Raw genomic sequence first — 20306 nt, 5'->3', positions numbered from 1 at the left:
AGGAGTGAAGTTTGGTATTACAACACGATGAATCTCCAATACAATTCCACTGAATGACAAGAGCCAGGTCCAAAAGATTAACATACTGGTTAATTCCATTTATATCATATCCTCGAAATAACAAAACATAGACACGGAGAACAGATCAGGGATTGCCAGGGGTTAAGAACGAGGTGGAGATGGGAGGAAAGTGGGTGAGGCTATAAAAGGCAACATAGGGTCCTTGTGGTGAGGGATGTTCTGTGTCTTGACTGTATCAGCGCCAACATCCGGTGCCCAGTGGTGACCTATCTTATAGTTTTGCAAGTGGCTGCCATTGGGAGGAACTGGGTAAAGCGTACATGGATCTCTCTGTATTATTTCTTAGAACTGCATATGAATTCTCTCCCAACCACAAGTTTAATTTTAAAATAAAAAAGCAGGTCAGTCTCTGGGTGTAGAGCAGGTTATTATCATCGACCATAATTGTGTAATTTCACTTCATTTTCTGACTAGGTCTTTATCTGGCTTCCTACGAAAGTGAGAGCCCAGAGAACCACACAGAAAAAGAGAGGTGGAAAACTCTCAGGTGAGTCTGTGCCAAGACAGGGTCGAGGGAGGACGTGGGGTACCTGGGGCCAGAGGGGGGCCGAGGGGCTTCATCAGTACCCCAGTCATCAGCACCCCAGTCATCAGCCTCTAGGGAGCCCCGCCAGCCCATGACGAGAGGGCAGTTCAGGCCAGAGTCTTGGGAGGGGGCAGAGCTCCAAGGCTGGGTAGGAGAGGCGGCTGGGACCACAAGGCCCCTCGGCTAGTGGCTGCCTCTGTGGGTGATCAGCTGTGTGTCCTAGGGCTCGGAACCCCCAGTCCACATTCTTATGTGAGAAAGTGAGGCACATACCTCCTTCTGCTCAGAGATGATCCACAGCGGAGGCCTGAGCCAAGGGCATTGCATGACACCCCTGTAGGTGGCAGGCACCTGCTGAGAAGGTGACATGCTGGAGGGAAGTTTAACCAGTCTGGGCCCATTTAAATCTACAGGTCTTCTATTTTGGGGAAGACGTGAGGAATGCAGGGAAGGCCTGGGCACCTTGCTGCTTTGCAGACCGTGACCCCGTGGCCTGGTGCCCACCACAGTGACCACACGGCTCTGGAGGACTTCCTCTGCCTTTTGTGGAGCCTCAGCCCTGGCGGGGCCCAGGACCTCCAGACATGTGGGTGACACGAGCCTCGGGACGGTGGCGGTCACATTGCTGGTCAGTCTGTCCATCCTCGACAAGGACCTACTCTCACTGGGTGACTCGTTCCGTGGAAGCTGGCACCCAGTCTGCCGCCAGGTGGCTTGGGAGCCTCCACATCCCCAGCAGGTCACAGTGACGAGAGAGGGGCCAGAGCCCACCAGTGGCCTCTGCCGTTCTACAGATGGCTCCTCTCCTGCCCCTTGAGATGGGTTGGTTTCTGCAGCTCCATGCACTCCCTTTCTGGACCATGCTGGCATCAGGGGATAGCTTTCTGGGGACAACGGGGATGCTGGTCAGCAGGACAAATTTGAGTCACAGAGTTGACAACATGTACAGTACATTTAAACTGTAGAGTTGGTATAAACACATTCGTACACACCCCGAATATTCACGTCCACATCTCCTCTCACAGTGGGCGTCTGCAAGGATTCAGGCCTGGGAATGGTGGCCTTGGATCGGGAAGGGGACACAGTGGCCATTTCCACTCCGTAGACCCCAGGCCATGCTGTCAGGGCCTAGTGTGTAGTAAGTGCTCGATAAACCTCCGCTGAACAGATACCGACAGCCCTGCGAGTGGCCAGACGCCTCTCTTGTTGGGGGTGTGGAGAGAAGGGGGAGTGATGAAGGTGGGGAAGAACCCTCAGCCTACCATGAGGCTCCTCCTGTGGGGTCCCCATCAGCCCGCACACAGTGGGTTAAGTTTCTGTGCCGGGAAGATGAGCTGTGGAGCTGCTGAGCTCTCACCTGGCATGTGGCCAGGACCCCCAGCTAGGAAGTCAGGGAGTGTGATGTGCACCCCCATTCCTGGCCAGGACCTGCTAGGTGGAGGGCAGTGTACTGGGGGGCCGCATCAGGCCCCTCAGGGGCTGAGCCCCACCCACAGCATGGCCTCTCCCATCTGAGGGACAGGCAGAGACAAGGCAATCCAGGTGTCTCCCCCAGCTCAGGGAACTCTGCCTGGGGAACCCGGGACCTCAGCAAGGCCCCGAAAGGGCCCAGAAGCCTGACAGAGGTGTGGGATGCTGCATGTAAGGCTTCAGCAGGATCTGCTCTGCGCCCGACCAGCCCACCCCTTTCCATCTGAGACCCCAGAGACGGTGAGTAGTTCAGGGAGTGGTGGCAGCGCAGGCACTGGGCGTTAGCTGAGAGCAGGCTCCGCCCCACCTCGCACCACACCCAGCTCCTGAGGGGTCCTGGGCGGAGCCTTGGGACCGAACCCAAGGAGTCCTGGGGGTCCCAGGAGCTGGCTAGAAGCATCTCCTCATCCTCTCATCCCCGCACAGCACGCTCCCTCAGTGCTTGGCCTTCCCTGGGGCAACATTAGACGGGGCCCTGGCAGATGTCAGCAAGGACTGTCCCTGCCTCATGGTCACACTGAGAGCTGCCTGTCAGGAGCAGGGACAAGTGACACAAAAGGAGTTAGTGTCCTTGGATGGCAGCTCCAAGTCTGATGCTCCTGGAGCTCTGGGAATCCTGCCCAGGGCCCAGCTCCCACCAGAGGAGGCTGTCTGCTAACCCAGTGACAGGGAGAAAGGACACTGGAGGGGACTCCCAGCCCACCCCAAAGTCCCAGGCCTTGCTGGTCATCTGGCTCCATCTTCTTATTCCTGCGCAACTCATGCAGGGGCCTGTGAGGAAACCCCAGAATGCTGAGCTTCGGAGTCAGCAGGTGAGTTCCGAGAGACCTGAGGCAGCTGGCCACAGTGCCCTCCCCTGCCTCATTTAATCCTTCATTCTGGCCCAAGATCCCAGCTCCCTCTCCAAAGCCAGCCCTCAGGTGCCTCCCACAGCCACGCTCCCGGCAGCCAAAGCCCAACTCAGTCTTCTCTGTCTCCTGCAGGAGATTGCAGCAGCCTTCCCCAGGCTGTGAGGGCATGACGGAAGGATGCCAGAAAAAGCGGTGCAGGGCTTTTAGTTGAAGCTCCAGTGGTTAGATGGAGAGGCAGGTCAAGCTTGTCGGTGCTAACAGAGTATAGTTGGCACTGCTACCCCCAGGCCTGCAGCCCCAATGCAAAGGAAACATTGTGGCCTTGCACATGCTGTTCTCAGTGCCTGGTATTCTGTTCCCCACCTTGTCAATCTAGTCAGAGATGCAGCCTCTTGGGAGGGATTCCTGACATGTAACCCCTTCCTCAACACCTGCTCCTTCCAGCCTGCCAGCCTTTCGGTGACCCAATGCAGAATGGGTGTCAGGGCAGGATGGTGACATGAGGCCTGGGCTCACCCCCATTTGGGGGAGGGTGTAGGACAAGAAGAAAGAGGCAGCCTATAACCAGCCCCACAGAAAACGTAGGGCCAAGGGGACTCAAGGTGGTGCATTTGTGTCTCAGGTTTATGCAAGGGGCCCTTGAACCTGCTCTCCACCTCTCTGTACAGCTGCTGGGTGCCAGGCCCTAGTGCAGCCAGGAGAGCCTTCCCTCAGTGGACCCCAGCAGACACCCAGGTGGGAATCATGGTGCCCTTTCTCTGGGTGCAGCCTTGAAGCCCAGAGAGGGATGGTGCCCTGCTCAGAGCCACACAGACGGTTCCTTAACCACAAGAAGCCTGTCCATCCTGCCTGGCAACCCGCCAGGGCAGGACCCTGGTCACCCCAGGGCAGATCTCAAACGCATGGCCAAAGTTGCCCCAGGGACCCTTTCCTTGCACAGGCCCCTTTGTTCTGCCACCCTGGTCAGATGGCCCACAGGGCCCCAATGGGCGGGGCCTACACCTGTGGAGCAGGTGTCAGCAGCACCCAAGACGGATGCCCCCGAGGCGCGGCTCAATGCCAGATGACGCAACCTGAACACGCAGCGCAGGGTTTGAAGCTGCCAGCTCAGGGACATGTCAGGTGCCTGGGCCCCAGGGCTCCAAGGCACCCTACTGTGCCCAGGAGGCCAGGGAAGAGCTATGGCTGTGGTCTGTCCTTCGGAGCCTGGCACTTCTTTCCTGAGCCCTCCAGGGAGGGAAGAGTGGGGAGTCGGGGGACAGGAAGACCTCCCTAACTGGGATTTGCTTCAGAAGCCCCAGGCATGGGGCTTCTGATTCATTCTCACATGGGTGATCCAGGAGTCCTCTGACGCCCTTTCCCCATATTTCTGCACCATTGGAGAACCCTGGACCATCCCCTATACCCCACAGTTCCCTGGGAGGGCATCTCATCACAACCAGCGACTTATCCCAGGAACCCAGCCACATCCAGGCCTCTGTGGAAGCCTGTCCATCCTGCCTGGCAACCCTCCAGGGCAGGACCCCGGTAACCCCAGGGCAGATCTCAAACGCATGGCCAAAGTTGCCCCAGGGACCCTTTCCCTAACAAACGGCGCCAGGATGGCCCCTCGTCCCTCAGGCCTCTCAGGCAGGCATCAGGCCTCAGGTACTGTGTCCCAACACCTTGCCAGAGCTCCTATTGTCCAGGACCGAACCAGGTCCAATTACTCAGTTGTTGCCAGCCAAACGACAACACCAAGACAATTTTATGAAAAGATTTTATTGTCTCTATTGTGAGGCAGCAAACAAGGACACACAGAAGGTCACTTTCAAAGCAGCGTGTCCCTGAACAAAGGTTCGGATTCGTCCTTATTCAGGGAAATCATACATAAACATCAAGGTGAGCTTTGTCACTGCATGAATAGGTGGGGACAGTCCTGCTCACATGCATTTAGAAAACATGGGTCTACATACATCGCAGATTCAGAAATGGTGGACAATCTCTGCCCCTAGGACAAAACAGTAGCATTATAATGAGGGTATAAGATAAGAGAACAGTTCATGAGGAGGTCACTACAGGGTCTTCCAAGCCCTTCTGCCTGCCTCACGCAGTTCCAGTCAAATCAGCCCCCTGGTCCTGCAAATCATCCTGGGCTTGCTCCTGAAAACCAGCTCTGGCAACCGTCAATGCCAGGGATGACACAGGCATGGAAGGAAGTTTACCTAATTAAGTCTCAGCCCTCCTGTTAAACTCTGAGCTAATTACAGCATATGGTCACACAAACCTTATAATACCTAGGGTCATCTAAGTGGGTCTACAGGTTAATCTAAGCAAAGTTATGAATTCCAAGTAAAAGTTAGTCTGTGCTAAGCTACCCCACAGGCTGTATATATAGGTCAGGTTACAATATGAGGTTCTCGAGGGAGGGACACCCCACCCACAGCACCCCAAGCAATGCCCTCCACAGTTTCTAACTCTCCACTGATACGCCCATTAATGCTCATGGGCCCAGAAGTCACATAACAGTCAAGAGCCACAGTCGGGGTGTGCCTCAGCTAAAAGCTCCATTTCACCCCCAAACTCAAATACTCTGTCATGAGTGCCTAGCCCGAGGCTTAGCACTTTACACTCAGCCTGACAAACCACACAATGTCGATGCTGTCACAATTCCCCATGGCCAGTGAGGGTATGGAAGCTCAGGAAAGAAATGCCACTGCCCGAGGACACCAGCTCCCGGGGCTCGGCCTGGGCCCCAGGTCTCTGGCCTCCAGAGCTCTGTTGTTGAGGGTGCTCAGAAGCCAACGAGGACCGACTGACCACCTGTTCTCCCCACAAGCACATATACAGTGACACACGTCTTTACTCCCCTCCTGCCCCCCATCTTAGGAGGGTCTGTGAGCCCCTGGTGTCCTCTGGTGCTTCAGGAGTGTCCTGCAGTGTCTCATATGTGTTCAATACAAAACCTCCCCCTGCCCCAGTTCCCCTACTGCACATACCCCCACCCCCCCACCACGGGCCCTGCCAGGCAAAGCCCTGCCTTGTCCCCAGCAATAGAAGAGAGCAGGCCTAACTCCCCATCATGCCATCCTTTGTCACCAGGCACCTGAGCCTCAGGTCTACTGCACAGCGTCCTCAGTGAAACGGCTCCATGTTCATCCCCAGGATTCAGATGAGGTCCTGGGCCAGGACACAGATCCAACAGGAAGAACTTAAAATGCATGCACAGGAGGCCTCGAGGCTACAGCTGGGTTCCTGCCTACAGGCTGAACAGGGCCCCTGACACCACATTCCTTTGGTATCTGACCCTGGGCCTCCAAGCAGGACCAGAGAGGTGGGAAGATTAACTGGGACTGAACAGACCTGAAGCATAAGCCAGAGCCCCCACTGCTGGCCAACAGACCTCACCGAGTGGGCAAGCTGGGAGAAGAGTTCAGCACACAGCAGGACACAGGAACCCAGTGAGTGGGGCAGAGAGCAATGGCAGGAAAGACCAGCAGAGGCCAAGTGGTGGAAGGCCCCACTGGGCGGACCAAGGAGCTTGAAGTTTACCCTGAAGGCTGGGGGGTGTAGGTGGAGGGACACTAAAGAATTTAGGGGGTACGTGATTATTCATTCTATGTGTCAACTTGACTCAGCCATGGGGTGCCCAGGCATTTGTTCAAACAGTTTTCTGGGTGTGTGTATGTGTGAGGGCGCTTCTGGGTGAGATTCACATTTGAACTGGTGAGCTCAGTAAAGCAGGTTGCCCTCCCCAGTGTGGATGGGCCTCATCTAGTCAGGGGACTGAACAGAACAAAAGGTGGAGTAAAGAAGAATTAGCTCTCTCTGCCTGACGATTTTCGATTGACGATTTTCGATTTTCGAGCAGGGACATGGTTCTTCTCCTGCATTTGGCCTGGAATTTCCGTCACTGGCTCTCCTTGATCTCCAGCTTGCACACAGCAGACCCTGGAACTTCTCAGTCTCCACAACTGTGTGAACCAATTCCTTATAATAAATGTCCATCTGTCCATTCTCTCTCTTTCTCTTTGTCCCTCCCTCCCTCTTTCACCTATTGATTCCTCTGGAGAACCCAGACTAATCCAGGGGTAACACAGGTCAGTTCTAGAAAGATTTCTCTGATAACTTTTAACCCAATAATTCTACTTTTATAAATTATCCTAAGGAAAAAATCCAAGATTAGCACAGTATTTGCATAACAGAGAAGTAAGTAATGATCACATTACTCCAGTTCGCTGACAGCAAGTGGGTTGTGCTCCCCAGCCCAGCCCAGACCCTGGCGAGCCCCCACCTGCTGAGGAGTCACACCTGAACAACAGGATTTTCTTGGAGCCCACGTGGGAGACCGGTGCGTTCTCCTGGTCTCTTGTGCACGTCGGATGGGCTGATCAGTGCAGCCCAGCGATACAGGAAGCTGTTCAATCAATTTACTTATTCCTACTGGTTTTGTAGAAGGTTACACACTATTTCAATAATGATTTACCTTTTTGAATTAGAACATAAGTAAAACGGTTCAGTTCAAATTAAAATCTGTTAACGCTAACATATACAACCTCTCTGTGAAGGTCTGTCTTTCCAAGTTAATCGCTGGGTCTCACACACCGAGGCACTTAGCCGGGGTCTGCTAGGAGGCTTCTGTGGTGATGCAGGTGAGAGAAGAAGGTAGCCTGGACTAGAGTGTAGCAGTGGAGGTGGCGAACGTGGCCAGATACATTTTGAAGGTGAAGCCAACAGGATTTGCTAATGGAATATAAGTCAAAAGTGACAGAAGGGGAAGGGTCAAGACTAACCCCAAGGTTGTTTGGCCTCAGCAAATGGAGGAATGGTGTTGCCATTTACTGAGATGTGGGAAAACTGGGAGAGGATCAGTACGGAAGAGGAAAATCAGGAATTTGATTTGGAGCATGTTCAGTTTGAGATGTCTGTTAGCCCAGTGAAGACATGAGTACCGATTGGAATGCCATGAGTGGGCTTCACAGGGAGGATCCAGCCTGGGGGTAGAAATCTGGAAGTCTTCCACGGGCAGGTTGCTTCTACAGCCTGGGGGCTGGATGAAGCTCTATGAGGGGATGGAGAGGGGATAATTGAGCCCTGGGGCAGTCGAATGTTTAGAGGTTGGGGAAATAAGGCAGATCCATCAAAGGACAGTAGGAAGGAGTTTCTGGAAGTTAAGAGGAAAATCAAGGAAGAAACAGAAGTTGAAAGAGGAAGAATCAAGAAGGAGGGTGATCAGCTGTGCCAAATGCTGCTGAGAGGTCAGGTAGGAGTAAGACAAGAATCCAGAGTTGACCTTTTCGGGGGCGGCCTGATGGCTCAGTTGGCTAGAGCGGGAGTTCTGAGCAATGGGGTTGCTGGTTTGATTCCCACATGGGCCAGTGAGCTGCGCCGTCCACAACTAGACTGAAGGACAACGACTTGGAGCTTATGGGCCCTGGAGAAACACATTGTTCCCCAATATTCCCCAATTAAAAAAAAAAAAGAGTTGACCTTTGGGTTGTCAACATAGACACAAACATAGACGCAAATGGTGGCCTCAAAAGGAGGAGCTCCAGGGAAATGTTGGGGGTGTAAGTCTGACTGAAGTTGATTCAAAAGGAAATGGAAAGATAAACTATTTAATAGCAAAATGGGCAGGAGATAAAAACAGTCCACAGGAGAGGAAATGCAAATGGCTGAAACGTGAGAGCTGAAAGTGAGAAAAGAAGCTCAGGGTGAGAAATCTCCACTTCACTCAGAGGAGCACCACCACTGAGGAGCATCACAGCAGTGTATCCTTTCTAACTCTTAGGGTGACAGAGAAATAGTGGTACCATGGCAGGCCACGCTGGGGCAGCAGGCACTCTGACATCGCTGTGCAGTGCAGGGAGATGCTCTCCTCTGGAAGCAAACTTGGCAATTTTCATCAAGATTTCAAATGTGTGTGTGCTGCAGCGCACCGATCCCACCGCCAGCCCTTCTCTTCCCATCATGCTTGTATGTTCCTGCTGAGTGAGCCCTGACAGCCCACGACTGGAAGAACGCAAGTGTTTCAGGCACAGGACACTGCATGGCCCACCATAGAGACTACACAGCTGTCATGGGGATGTACTGACATGAAGAGGTACCTGTGATATGATGTAGGCACAGGACAGAGTGTACAGTATGTGCCACAGCATTTGTGCAGAAAGGACAGGAAAGCACATACATTTCGATTCGCTTATATTACATTAAAAATCTCTTTAAAACTTTTAAAACATTAAAAAAATATGAAAGCCTAACGATAGTGAACTTTGGAGAGATGTGGACGGGGTAGATAAAGACTTTCTGCTTTTGAACCATGCAGCTTATTACCTATTGAAAACAATTAGTTAATCAATTACAATTTAGTGAATGCGTGCACACATGCACACACACACACACTCACATACACTCACACACATAGCATATATCTGAGAGTCTAAGGAGAGAGGAAGTTGCTACCAACTTCCAGCTACGGGAAAATTCTCTGTACACGGGATTACTAGACAGGATCTATACATAGGTTCTTAATTTTACAGAATATTGCTTTCCAGAGTGATGGTACCAGTCTATGCTCCCACCAAGAGGGTTCGGGGGCCCCCCAAATCCTTGCCAACACTTAGTATCACCAGGATACCATATTTACCCGAAAAAAAGACTAGGTCTTATATAAATTTTTGCTCCAAAAGACGCATTATGGTTTATTTTCAGAGGATGTCTTATTTTTTCATGTACAACAATCAACATTTATTCATGTACAAAAATCTACTTTTATTCAAATACAGTCATGTCGTCTTCTTCTGGAACATCATCATAACTTTCCAAACCCCGAATTCCGGGTTGAATTTCTTGCGCCTCCATTTCCTGTAGAACCATTGGCCCCAATCTCTCGTGTCCAGCAACAGAGCTCTCCTTACATGAGCACTTCTTGTCCATGTAGCCTGCTCTAGTGCATTGGCAACACAGCTGGCAGTGATTTTATCCCATGAATTCTTCACCCAAGTCACGACCTCTTGCAGGCGAGGCTTCACAGAGTTTCCATGCTGATGTCTCTTCATTCTATTTTCAATGTAGTCATTGATTTCCATGTGCAAATTGTCCTTGAATGGCTTGTTTATTGCAATATCAAGAGTCTGGAGATAGGCAGTCATTCCTGCAGGAATCATTATTTGATTTATTCTTCTCTCTGCAAGGAAGTTCTTCATGTCTTTAGCGCGGTGAGTGCTGGCTGAATCTCAGACTAGCAGACCTCTTTGGCCACTTCACAAAACAAGTGGCAGCATTAAATCGATCCACTTCCTTATAACTGATTGTGTGCACCAGGCTTTTTCGGTTTCAAGAACATAAATGCCTGAAACACGTTCAACCTTATCTTTCTTGCCCTTAGTGATGATTAGAGGTGGGGCTTTCTTTCCATCCAGACGAATTACCAAAATATAGGTAACACATGCACTTTTTTTTTTTTAAAGATGTTATTGGGGAAGGGAAACAGGACTTTATTGGGGAACAGTGTATACTTCCAGGGCTTTTTTCCAAGTCAAGTTGTTGTCCTTTCAATCTTAGTTGTGGAGGGTGCAGCTGAGCTCCAGGTCCAGTTACCATTTCTAGTTGCAGCGGGCACAGCCCACCATCCCTTGCGGGAGTTGAACCCGGCAACCTTGTGTTTGAGAGGATGCATTCCAACCAACTGAGCCATCCGGCAGCTCAGCTGCAGCTCAGCTCAAGGTGCCGTGTTCAATCTTAGTTGTAGGGAGTGCTGCCCACCATCCCTTGTGGGAGTCGAGGAGTTGAACTGGCAACCTTGTAGTCGAGAGTCCACTGGCCCATGTGGGAATCGAACAGGCAGCCTTCAGAGTTAGGAGCATGGAGCTCTAACTGCCTGAGCCACCGGGCCGGCCCTAACACATGCACTTTTGAAACCAGTGGAGGGAATATAGATTGACGAGGCACCCCTCTGATCAATTGTCATTTGAGATCCTTGGCCCATAAACACTGCAGTTTCATCCATAGCAATCATGTTGGAGAGTTGGTATTTAGAAAAGTCGATGCCATCAACAAAGGACTTGAATGCAAGTGCACGTTTAATAACTTCAGTATCTTCCAGCTGGAACAGTGTTGTCAATCTTAGAAACAGTTCATATCACTGAAGGAAGCCATCCAGCCAGTGTTGTGATGCTTTGAATTCTTCTGGGGATATTTCTAACTGTGATGCCATTGCAAGGGCAAATGCTTGAATATTAGCCCTGCACACAACCAAAGCCTTTGCTCTCCTGTCAGCAGTCCATTCACAGATGATGTCTTCCAGCTCAGGAAATAATGGTTGCTGACTTGATCCACACTTGCGCTTCTTAGCATTTCCCTTGTCCACCTGTTGACTGAGGTTATTGTACTCTGCTTGCCATTTTTGGACCATTCGGAGATCCAACTTCTTCTCTTTGCAGAAAGCCGTAAGATTCTTGCCCCGGGAGTCCTCCATGATTCCTTTCTTATACTCAATGGAATAGCTCTTTCTTTTTGCACTCATCTTGTTTGGGGGTCAAAATATTATTCCCTTTAAATCTACCATTAAATCAAGTGTTAATTGAAGACTTACGAGACAGGAGTGGCAACAAAAATGATGACAGTTAAGAATGATGGTCCACACAAGAGCGACGAAAAATTGCAGGCACCACAATTCAGAAAATATTTCTTTATTTCACATGAGTGCAGTAAGTACGTCCGTTACAACACATGACACATTGAATTATGAAGATTCATATTAGACACAACCACATCCGTTCGTCATCAAGTGCGCACGTTATTCATGCGTTGTGTCTAAATTCTGATTGGTCATTCAGCAATAAGTCTCGAGTTCATCTGTTTACATAGGCGTTTACCTCTCGTCCAAAGGTGCCCGCTTGGGTATTTACAAATACTTAATTATAATTTATATTCTCATTTATTTTAAGTATTTATGTCAATAATATTATTTACTTATATTTAATTATATATTAATATTATTATTTTATAATTCAATATGTCCGTTGTGTGTTGCAATGGATGTACTAAATGTTTCTGTCTGGCTGACGATCTTAACTGGGGCTTATTTTTGGGGTAGGGCTTATATTACAAGCGTCCTGAAAAATCATGCTAGGGCTTATTTTCCGGTTAGGTCTTATTTTCGGGGAAATACGGTATGTTCCTGCTGCAAGATATGTGCACCAAAATGAGGAAATAAATCAAGAAAGACGATGAGTCAGAAACCATAGCATCCAACACAGGGAGAGAACAAGGTGCGTCCAGGGGAGACAGTGGACAGTGTCCAGGGAGCACGCAGGGCAGACTGGAGTGAGGGGAAGGGCAGGGGCTACAGGAGAAGCCGGCACTGAGAGAAGGCTGGCAGGCACGGCCATCTTAACCATTGGTCCAGAGGCCTCTGGGGGTAGAATAAAGGGGGAGAGGGCAAGAGAGGGATGGCTGGCTTTTGTTATAAACCCTTTATCACTATAATCATTTTCAAGTAATACTCCAATTTTTAAAATTAATTTAAATATAACTTTTAAAGCCGAATCATAAAATGTCATTCATGCTCCGTATAACCACAACTTACAGTAAATCATGGTGGGAAGTAGGGTGGGCTCCTGCTCCCGAGAGGGCCTGTGGCCTTGCAAGGGGGTTCTGCACCCACGATGCTGGGCAGGGTGGTGGGGAAGCACACAGACAGCTGTGTGGTGCCTGCATCTCTCAAAGGTGTCTCTGTGCAAAATAATGTGATCCCAAACACAGAGGACTGCCAGGAGAGGAAGCCCTGGGACAGGGGACAAGGGACAGGGGACGGGACAGGGAGGGGAGGGCCAGGGAAATTCCAGGCAGTGAGCATCAGGGGCCTCCTCCTGGCATTGGGAGCAGAAATCTCGAATAGCTGGCTGGAGGGATGCCAATTCCAGAATGGTGGCGAAGGAACTGTGTTCATTCCCCGGCAAAACAGGCATAAGCGGTGAAAAGGATTTAAAGGAAAAAGCTTCTGGAAATTGTCTTAAAAGCGCAGAGTAAATGGAGAAAAATTTAAGAAAACATACTAAAACTCAGGACAGTGAGAGTTATGTCGTCTGAACCAACACCTGCTTTCTCACTCTTCACTCTCAGCGTGAAGAGGGGTATGGCTTTTATCCTCTAGGTCCTTGGGAGCCATTGAAGAGTCATGGTCCCTGACAAGGTCACATACTTTTCCTTGTGGTCAGTGTGCCAGTTGGGAAAGAAGGCACAGCTGAGGGCAAGGAAGCCCGCAAGGAACAGGGAACTGTGGGTAAGGAGTTAGGGGGTGAGGCTTAGCTGGGTAGATGGGTGGATAGATGGATAGATGATGGATGGATGGATGGATGGATGGATGGATGGATGGATGGATGGATGGATGGATGATGGACAGATAGAGGGATGGATGGACAGATGGATGGAATGGAGGGAGAGAGAGGGGGAGGGATGGTTGGATGGATGGAGCAGAGGTGATGGGAACAGACAGTGTTAAGGACGTGGACTGGTCAGGACTTGGGATCGACTGGATGTGAAGGAACATGTGCTGAAGCCCAGAGTGTGCACACGCACACATGAAATGCCCGCCACCCTCTGCTCCTACACCTGCATCCCATTATAGCCTAGTTAATATTAACAGCCAGCTGGCTATCTTTTTTCATCTTTCTCCTTGTTCTTATAAACATGTATACATGAATAGATAGTGGTAAAGCAATTTTTAACCAAAATTGGATCTTATGGTACACATTATAATTGTCTTTTTTCTGTAAATGCAATAGATACAGATGTCTCTCACTCTTTTTTAACATGTTGTACCAAGTATGGGTGTCCCTCAATGTATTCAGCCTTTCTCCTACTGATGACATGGGACTGGGATGGGGGGCAGGAAAGGCCCCAGTTTTTTATCGTTATAAACAAGACTAAAATATTGTGTGTGTGTATCCTGCTGTACTGTATTTTTAATTCTATAGAAATTAAATGGTGCAGAAAACAAATCATTGAATTTGACTACATGAAGTTAAGGATTTCTGTTCAAAGAAGTACACATGACAAAATTAACAGACAGATAATAGACTGGGAGAAAGTATTTGTGAAATCTGAAATTGACAAGTGTTTAACACCTAGAGACTATAGCAAAGTTCTCTAAAATCAGCAGTAAAAAGATAGGGAACACAATTTTAAAATGAGCGAAGGAGATATACTGCAAAAACATGAATCCTGAAAGAGTAACAACTTTATGAAGAAGAACTAAAACTCTCCAAGAACTAGGAAAAACAGCACATCAAAACTAAGATGGAATACCACTTCATGCCCAAATGTCAAAAATTAGGAAGGTAGGTAATTTCAGAAATTGATGAGAATGAGAGGGATTCTGCTGAGGGGGATTAAGTGTGATAGTCATGCTGGCAAGGATGTTAGCAGCATTTTGAAAAACTGTGTGTGCATATTTCCTATAAACCAGTGATCCCACTCCTGGGTATAATTCCCCTCTGTCCCTAAAATGATTGCACAGGGATGTAGGAGACAAATCAATCGGAATCCAGACAAGAAAATAAGAATCATTCTTGTGTTTTGAATGGGAGTATTTAATACAGGGACCGATAAAAAGAAATTAAATGGATTTCTAAAAATGCAATGACAGCTCCAAAGGAGAAGTAGTTTTACATTTTAATAGATATTGTCGAAGTGCTTTCCCAAAAGGTTGTGTGGACACCCAGTCCCTCAGTCATGAGGGAGACAGTCAAAGAGAGCCCTGCCAAAGCCAGTGTCCTCCCAGGACACCCAGGACACCGAGGGCGTGAGAGTCCCCTTCCGTGATGTTGTGGCCAGCACCAGAGGCTTTGCTCTCTAATTTTTGCCTAATTTCCAATAAAATTTTATTTTAACAAACAGGTGGCCAGCTCACAAGCAGCAGTTTGCTGATTTCATTTTTTTTTTAATACAGCATTAAAAATATTGATCTTGTTTATTGGGTTTTTTGGTTCCCCCTTAAATTCTGCACCTGGGTTGTGGTCCTGTTAAGATGTTCACCTGGAGGCTCACAGAGGCCACAACCAGAGCCAGCATAGCATGGAGCCATCAGGGAGGCGCCCTCCCTCTGGCATTCCCAACTCAGCTCTGGAGAGCAACCCCAACTATCCCAGTCCTGGCCACCCTACATCCAAAGCCATGGGGCCTTCTGCACCACGAATGCAAGGTATCAGATACTACCTGGATGGGAAAATCCCTCTCCCAACTTCCCTCATCAACTGCTCGATGGTCTGTGTCCAGTTCTCCTCCAAGATGCCCTGGGATTGGCTCCTTCCTCTCCAACAGGGAGCCCTCCCTGAGGTGCAGCCTCACCTGGGGTTCTGAGGGGATCAGACAGGCTGTGGGACTTCACAGCTTGAGGGCCTGCCCTAAAACAAAAAATGACCGTCCATTCCCTGCTCACAAACAGTCCCTTCCTTCACCCAGACATGCGCTTCCTGACAGCCTGCCGTGTCTGCTGCACATAAGAGCACCATGATGCTTACACCCGAGGGGACTCAGCTGATGGAGGCACCTACCTCCCCTGGGAAATGTACAAGGACACCAAAACTCAGTCATCAAGGTTCATAATATTTTAATGCAAGATTTTAAAAAATCAAAACTAATGCAAAAAATTTATGATAAACAAAACATCAACATTTTAAATAAAGACAGAATTTGATTTTTCCTTTTACCTCAGGCTCCAGCACTTTGAGTGATCCTGTCTTTGATTTTTAAAAATATTGCATAAAAATATTATTTATTCATGACTGAGGTTTTAGGCACCTGAGGCAGGTGCTTCACTCACCGCACCATAGTCCTGGCCCCAGCAGACACAGTCAACAAGCAAGTAATCCCAGTAAAAACTTCAGGAAGTGCTAACACTCCTCCCAAATAAATAAATAAAACATCAGCATGTGATCCAGTAATTGTCCTCCTAAGTGTACACCCAGGAGAAACGAGAATAGTTGTCCACACGAGAGTTTACATGTGAATGTTCATAGCATTATTTATAATAGCCAGAGTAGAAATAACTCAAATGCCCGTCAAGTGAGGAACAAATGAAAAAAATGTGGTCTATCCACACAATGGGTTATTATTCAGTCATGAAAAACAAAAAAACAAAAACTGAAGCACTGGCACAGGCTACAGCATGGATGAATCTTTAAAACATTATGCTAAGTGAAAGGAGCCAGACACAAAAGGGCACATACAGTATGGTTCCATTTATATGAAATGTCCGGAATAGGTAAATCTATAGTGGTTACTGAGGGCTGAGGGAAGGGAGATGAGCGTGGGGTTTCTTTTTGGAGTGACAGACATGCTATGGAATTGAATAGTGGTAATGGTTGCACAACGCACAACTTTATTAATATACTCAAAAGCACTGATTGTACACTTTAAAATGGTGAATTTCATGTTATGTGGAATTTTATATTGTATGAGTTGTATCTCAAGTTAATGGAAAAGAAAATAAAGCAGGGTAATAAGGAAAGTCTGAGAGGTGGTATATTAGGGAGACCAGAAAGGCCTTCCTGAAATGAGGACACTTGATGGGACTGGAGTGACAAAGAGGAGCCAAACTGTGGGTTTAGCTAGGGGAAGAGCATTCTAGGTGAAGGCCCCAACCCATGCAAAGGCCCTGAGGCAGAAACAACCATTGTGGAGTCATTCATTCATTCATTCAATCCACAAATAGTTTTACAACTCTTACTCTTGCTAGAGTTGTCCCCTGGGGATACCACAGGGGACAAAACATCCTATAAGTGATGTGGGGAATGAGAAAGCAGCTAAGGGCTAGAAAGAAAAGTTAAGTAAGGACGAGAGAGAGTGTGTAGGATAGGAGGGGTATGTTATAAAGATGGTCAGGGAAAGCCTTTCTGAGAAAGTGACATTTGAGAAAAGGGTCAAGTACAATGGTGGAGAATGACAGCAGGAGGGACCCAGACATTGAGGGCCCGAGGCTGTGGGAACACTGAGGACTGGACTGTGAGTGTACAAAGAGCCACTGGAGGGTGGAAGCAAACAAGTGACATGCTGGAGTCATTTTCGTAAGATCCAGATGGCTCTGGCTCTTCTGGATCCCAGAAGTCCATGGCCCCACCCCCACATCAGCAGAGCAAGACAGACACTTCATTCAGCAGATGAGGCTGCCTTTTTGAAGGAACTCTTATTTTACATAAGCCCCAAACATGATACTGAGTAGGGTAAATAGCTCTGGATGTCTGATTTCTCCACGGTGAACCTTGGCCAGGGTCTCCAATCCAGCAGTTTTAAAGGACCCACGGCTGTGGTACTCTGGCAGATGCAGAGGCCCAGGCCCCATCCCTAAGGCTCAGGCTCAGGGGTCCAGGATAGGCCCGGGGTCATGATGATAACATGTCCCCAGGTGATGACAACACAGTGGTCCACAATCCCCAGAATGAGAAATCATCAGCCTGGGCTCCACAGAGCATGGTGCCAAAGGCACGACCACACAAAAGCACAGTGGGGGACCCGCATCCCAGACCCTTTTAGCCCAGCCTGCAGGATGGTTTCAGCTCACGTAATTGGCAGCAAACCTTTAGAACTGGAGGTTATACACACCAACCTTGGTCTCAGGCTTTTCTTGAGAAGCTGCACCATCTGCTAGCTCTGGCCCACATCTCCTGATGGCAATCCTATACAGTCCCCACTGGCCTTCCTACCCATTTGTGGGGCCCATCTGGGCTGTAGTTGGTTGGGTTTGGGAGCTTAAGGGAGCCCCGAGGTTGGTATCCACGTGTTTTCAAATACAATCCATTCACAGCCCTCTGTAATCTGATCCAGTCTCAATTTTCCAACTACTTGAAAATGATACCACTCTCTTTTTTCTTTTTTTTTAATACCCAGAAGAGAAGGTTTCAGAAACTGCCAGGCGTGTCTGATGGCCCTTCCTTATAGGTGGTTTCTGAGCGATAGAGTCAGGAGTTTTGCTGGCAGAGCTGGACAGAATAAGCCAGACTGGCCCTCGGCTAAGACAGATGTCCGCTCTGTCCCCAGAACTGAACTCGCCCACGTATCCTGGAGGAGCAGCTGGGCAGGAAAGGATGCTTGCTGGGCCATGAATGCACCCTGGAGGATTCATGGCCCAGCAAGCCGGGCTGTGCTGGGACCAAGGAGGGCCGGGCTGTGAGGGACCAAGGAGTGCAGAGCCTCCTATTCAGCCATCCAGGAGGACAGAGGGCCGTGTCATGGGCCCAGGCCATAGTGTGGGAGTGGGAACTGTCCTCTGCCCCTGGGTCAGTGGGTGCCGTGGAAGCCTGTACCATCCAGGAGCTGAGAAAGGCAAGGGTGATGAGCAGTGGCCTCCAACCCCAGCTGGGGAGGCAGGCACTCATGGCAGGATAAATTGAACCTTTCACCCTGGCCCTGGGGAGCTTACTGAAGCTTAAAGAAGCCACTTGAGCTTGGCATTGTTCATGGACACACTCAGGAGGAAGCATTTCCAGTTACAATGGGACTCCCTGGAGGGGAAAAGTTGGGTCAGATGGAGGCCTGTGCACCATAAGCATAAAGATGCCAGGTGACTGGAAGCTGAATAACAGCCCCTAGGTTGTCCTCACCCCAATTCATTGGGACCTGTGACTGTCACCTTACGTGACAAAGGGGACTTTGTGTGTGTGATTAATTTAAGAATCTTGAGATGGGAGATTCTTTTAGATCACCCAGGTGGGCCCTCAATGCAATCACAAGTGTCCTTATGAAAGGGGGAAGATGTGACTTTAGAAGAAGGTGACGTGACGAGGAAGCAGAGGTTGGAATGTGTGCTTTGAAGATGGAGGAAGGGGACCAGAGCAGCACTAGCAGCTGAAATAGTCCAGGAAATGGATTCTCCCCTAGAGCCTGCAGGAGGAACCAGCCCTGCTGACACCTTGACTTTAGCCCAATGAGACTGCCTTTGAACTTCTGACCTCCAGAACTGTGTGTGAGAGGATAAACATGTGCAGTTTAAAGCCACCAGGCTTGTGGGGAGTTGTGCTGCAGCCCAGGAAGCGAATACAGTGACTCCCTCCCAGGCAATGGGTCCGGTCCCATGAGTGGAAAGACCATGTGGAGTGGCCTCGTGGTCTGCAGAGAAAGCCAATGGTCGCAGGGTGAGTGTGTCTGGTGCTAGGGGCCCTGAGAATAAAAGCTACCCCAGCTTTGCTAGTACAGGACCCTGGCCCTAATAGTCCAGCCCCTCACCATTGGCAGGAAAGCAAAGCCCACCCTTCAGTGTCAGCTGTAGCAGCTGGGAAGAGGTGGGTCCCAGAGATCCATCGGGACCTGCCATCCTGGGGAAGGGGCCAACACTGGGCAGGGAGGGAGGAAAGAGGGGAGCCATTGAGGACCCCACAGGAGGACAGAAGGGAGACAAGGAGGGAGGACAAGGACTAGGCTCCCAGGTGCCCCAAGGGCCCAGACCAGCCTGCCCTACCCAAGGACACCAACTTGAGGCCTTTGGCAAGAGAACGTCCTAAATGTCTTGTCCAGGGCAGGCGTACGGAGGCTTTGCCCAGGAGATGACTGAGCCTTGGCCCAAGTGAAAGTTCAGAAAGAAGAGAGCAGGGTGGTAGGTGTTGTGGCCCAAGGGCGCCAACACACAACAGGCTTCTCGCTGCCCTTCAGGTGCTTATCAGTAGTCTTTACAAGACCCTTCACACTCCCACCTAGCAACCAGTCCCAAAGCCAATGCCACATGTTTCTGGTTTCCATCAAGACAGAGCCCTACTTCCAGTGATGAAATTTGTTCCAGTTAGCTTCTAATCATGGATTGGTCTTTCTGGTGACATGCCCCTGTCTCAGAGCCATCCAGGATCCCACCCAGAGTCACCTCAATAACAAAAGATGCTGCTAGTGCTCTTATCACTTAGGAATTTACAAGTGTTTTAGGAGCCCTGTGTCAAGGATGAGGTCAACAAGTGATGCTTCTAGTGTCCATATGGCTGTATGTCACATGAACGTACTACCCTGGTAATCATTAGTCTGCTCACTGAAATTTCAGGAGTTCCTACTCAATGGTCAGATTATACTTCTGCACCCCCTGGAAGTTAGATGCAGTCATGTGACTTGCTTTAGTCAATGAAATGTGTGCAGAAATGACAGATGCCATGCTCTTCCTCTTGTTGCAGAGATCAGCAGGAGCTCCATCAGCCCGGGTCCTGGAGTAAGAACCACACAGAGTGAAGCTGACAACAGCCTGGAATAAACACGGAGCATGAGCAAGGTTTGAAAGCCAATGGGATTTTGGCATTGTTTGTGACCATAGCACAACCTAGCTCCTCCTGACTGATATGGTTATCTATACAAAAAATAAAATAAAATTTGCATTAAAAATAAAAACACTTGGGCGGCCAGATGGCTCAGTTGATTAGAGCATG

At 49.3% G+C, this 20306-nt stretch overlaps 1 protein-coding gene across 9 annotated transcripts in view; it reads left to right on the top strand.

The window, feature by feature from the left end:
- Positions 1–6920, top strand: part of RASGEF1C (RasGEF domain family member 1C) — an 86591-nt gene extending 79671 nt beyond the window's left edge. For 5 of the 9 annotated variants that reach the window (XM_074313345.2, XM_074313347.2, XM_074313343.2 and 2 more), the window contains 2 exons: positions 496–568; positions 1021–6920. In XM_074313345.2, the coding sequence (XP_074169446.1) occupies positions 496–568; positions 1021–1045 (98 nt within the window). In that variant the 3' untranslated portion in view covers positions 1046–6920. The remainder of the gene's footprint in view (positions 1–495; positions 569–1020) is intronic. The other 4 variants (XR_012489749.2, XR_012489750.2, XR_012489748.2 and 1 more) reach the window with 4 other exon arrangements.
- Positions 6921–20306: the final 13386 nt, after the last annotated feature.

The sequence above is a fragment of the Rhinolophus sinicus genome, chromosome 5, assembly GCF_057876585.1.
Source record: "Rhinolophus sinicus isolate RSI-liver-muscle chromosome 5, RSI-T2T, whole genome shotgun sequence".
Lineage (NCBI taxonomy): Eukaryota > Metazoa > Chordata > Mammalia > Chiroptera > Rhinolophidae > Rhinolophus > Rhinolophus sinicus.
This window is presented reverse-complemented; position numbering and strand designations above follow the sequence as displayed.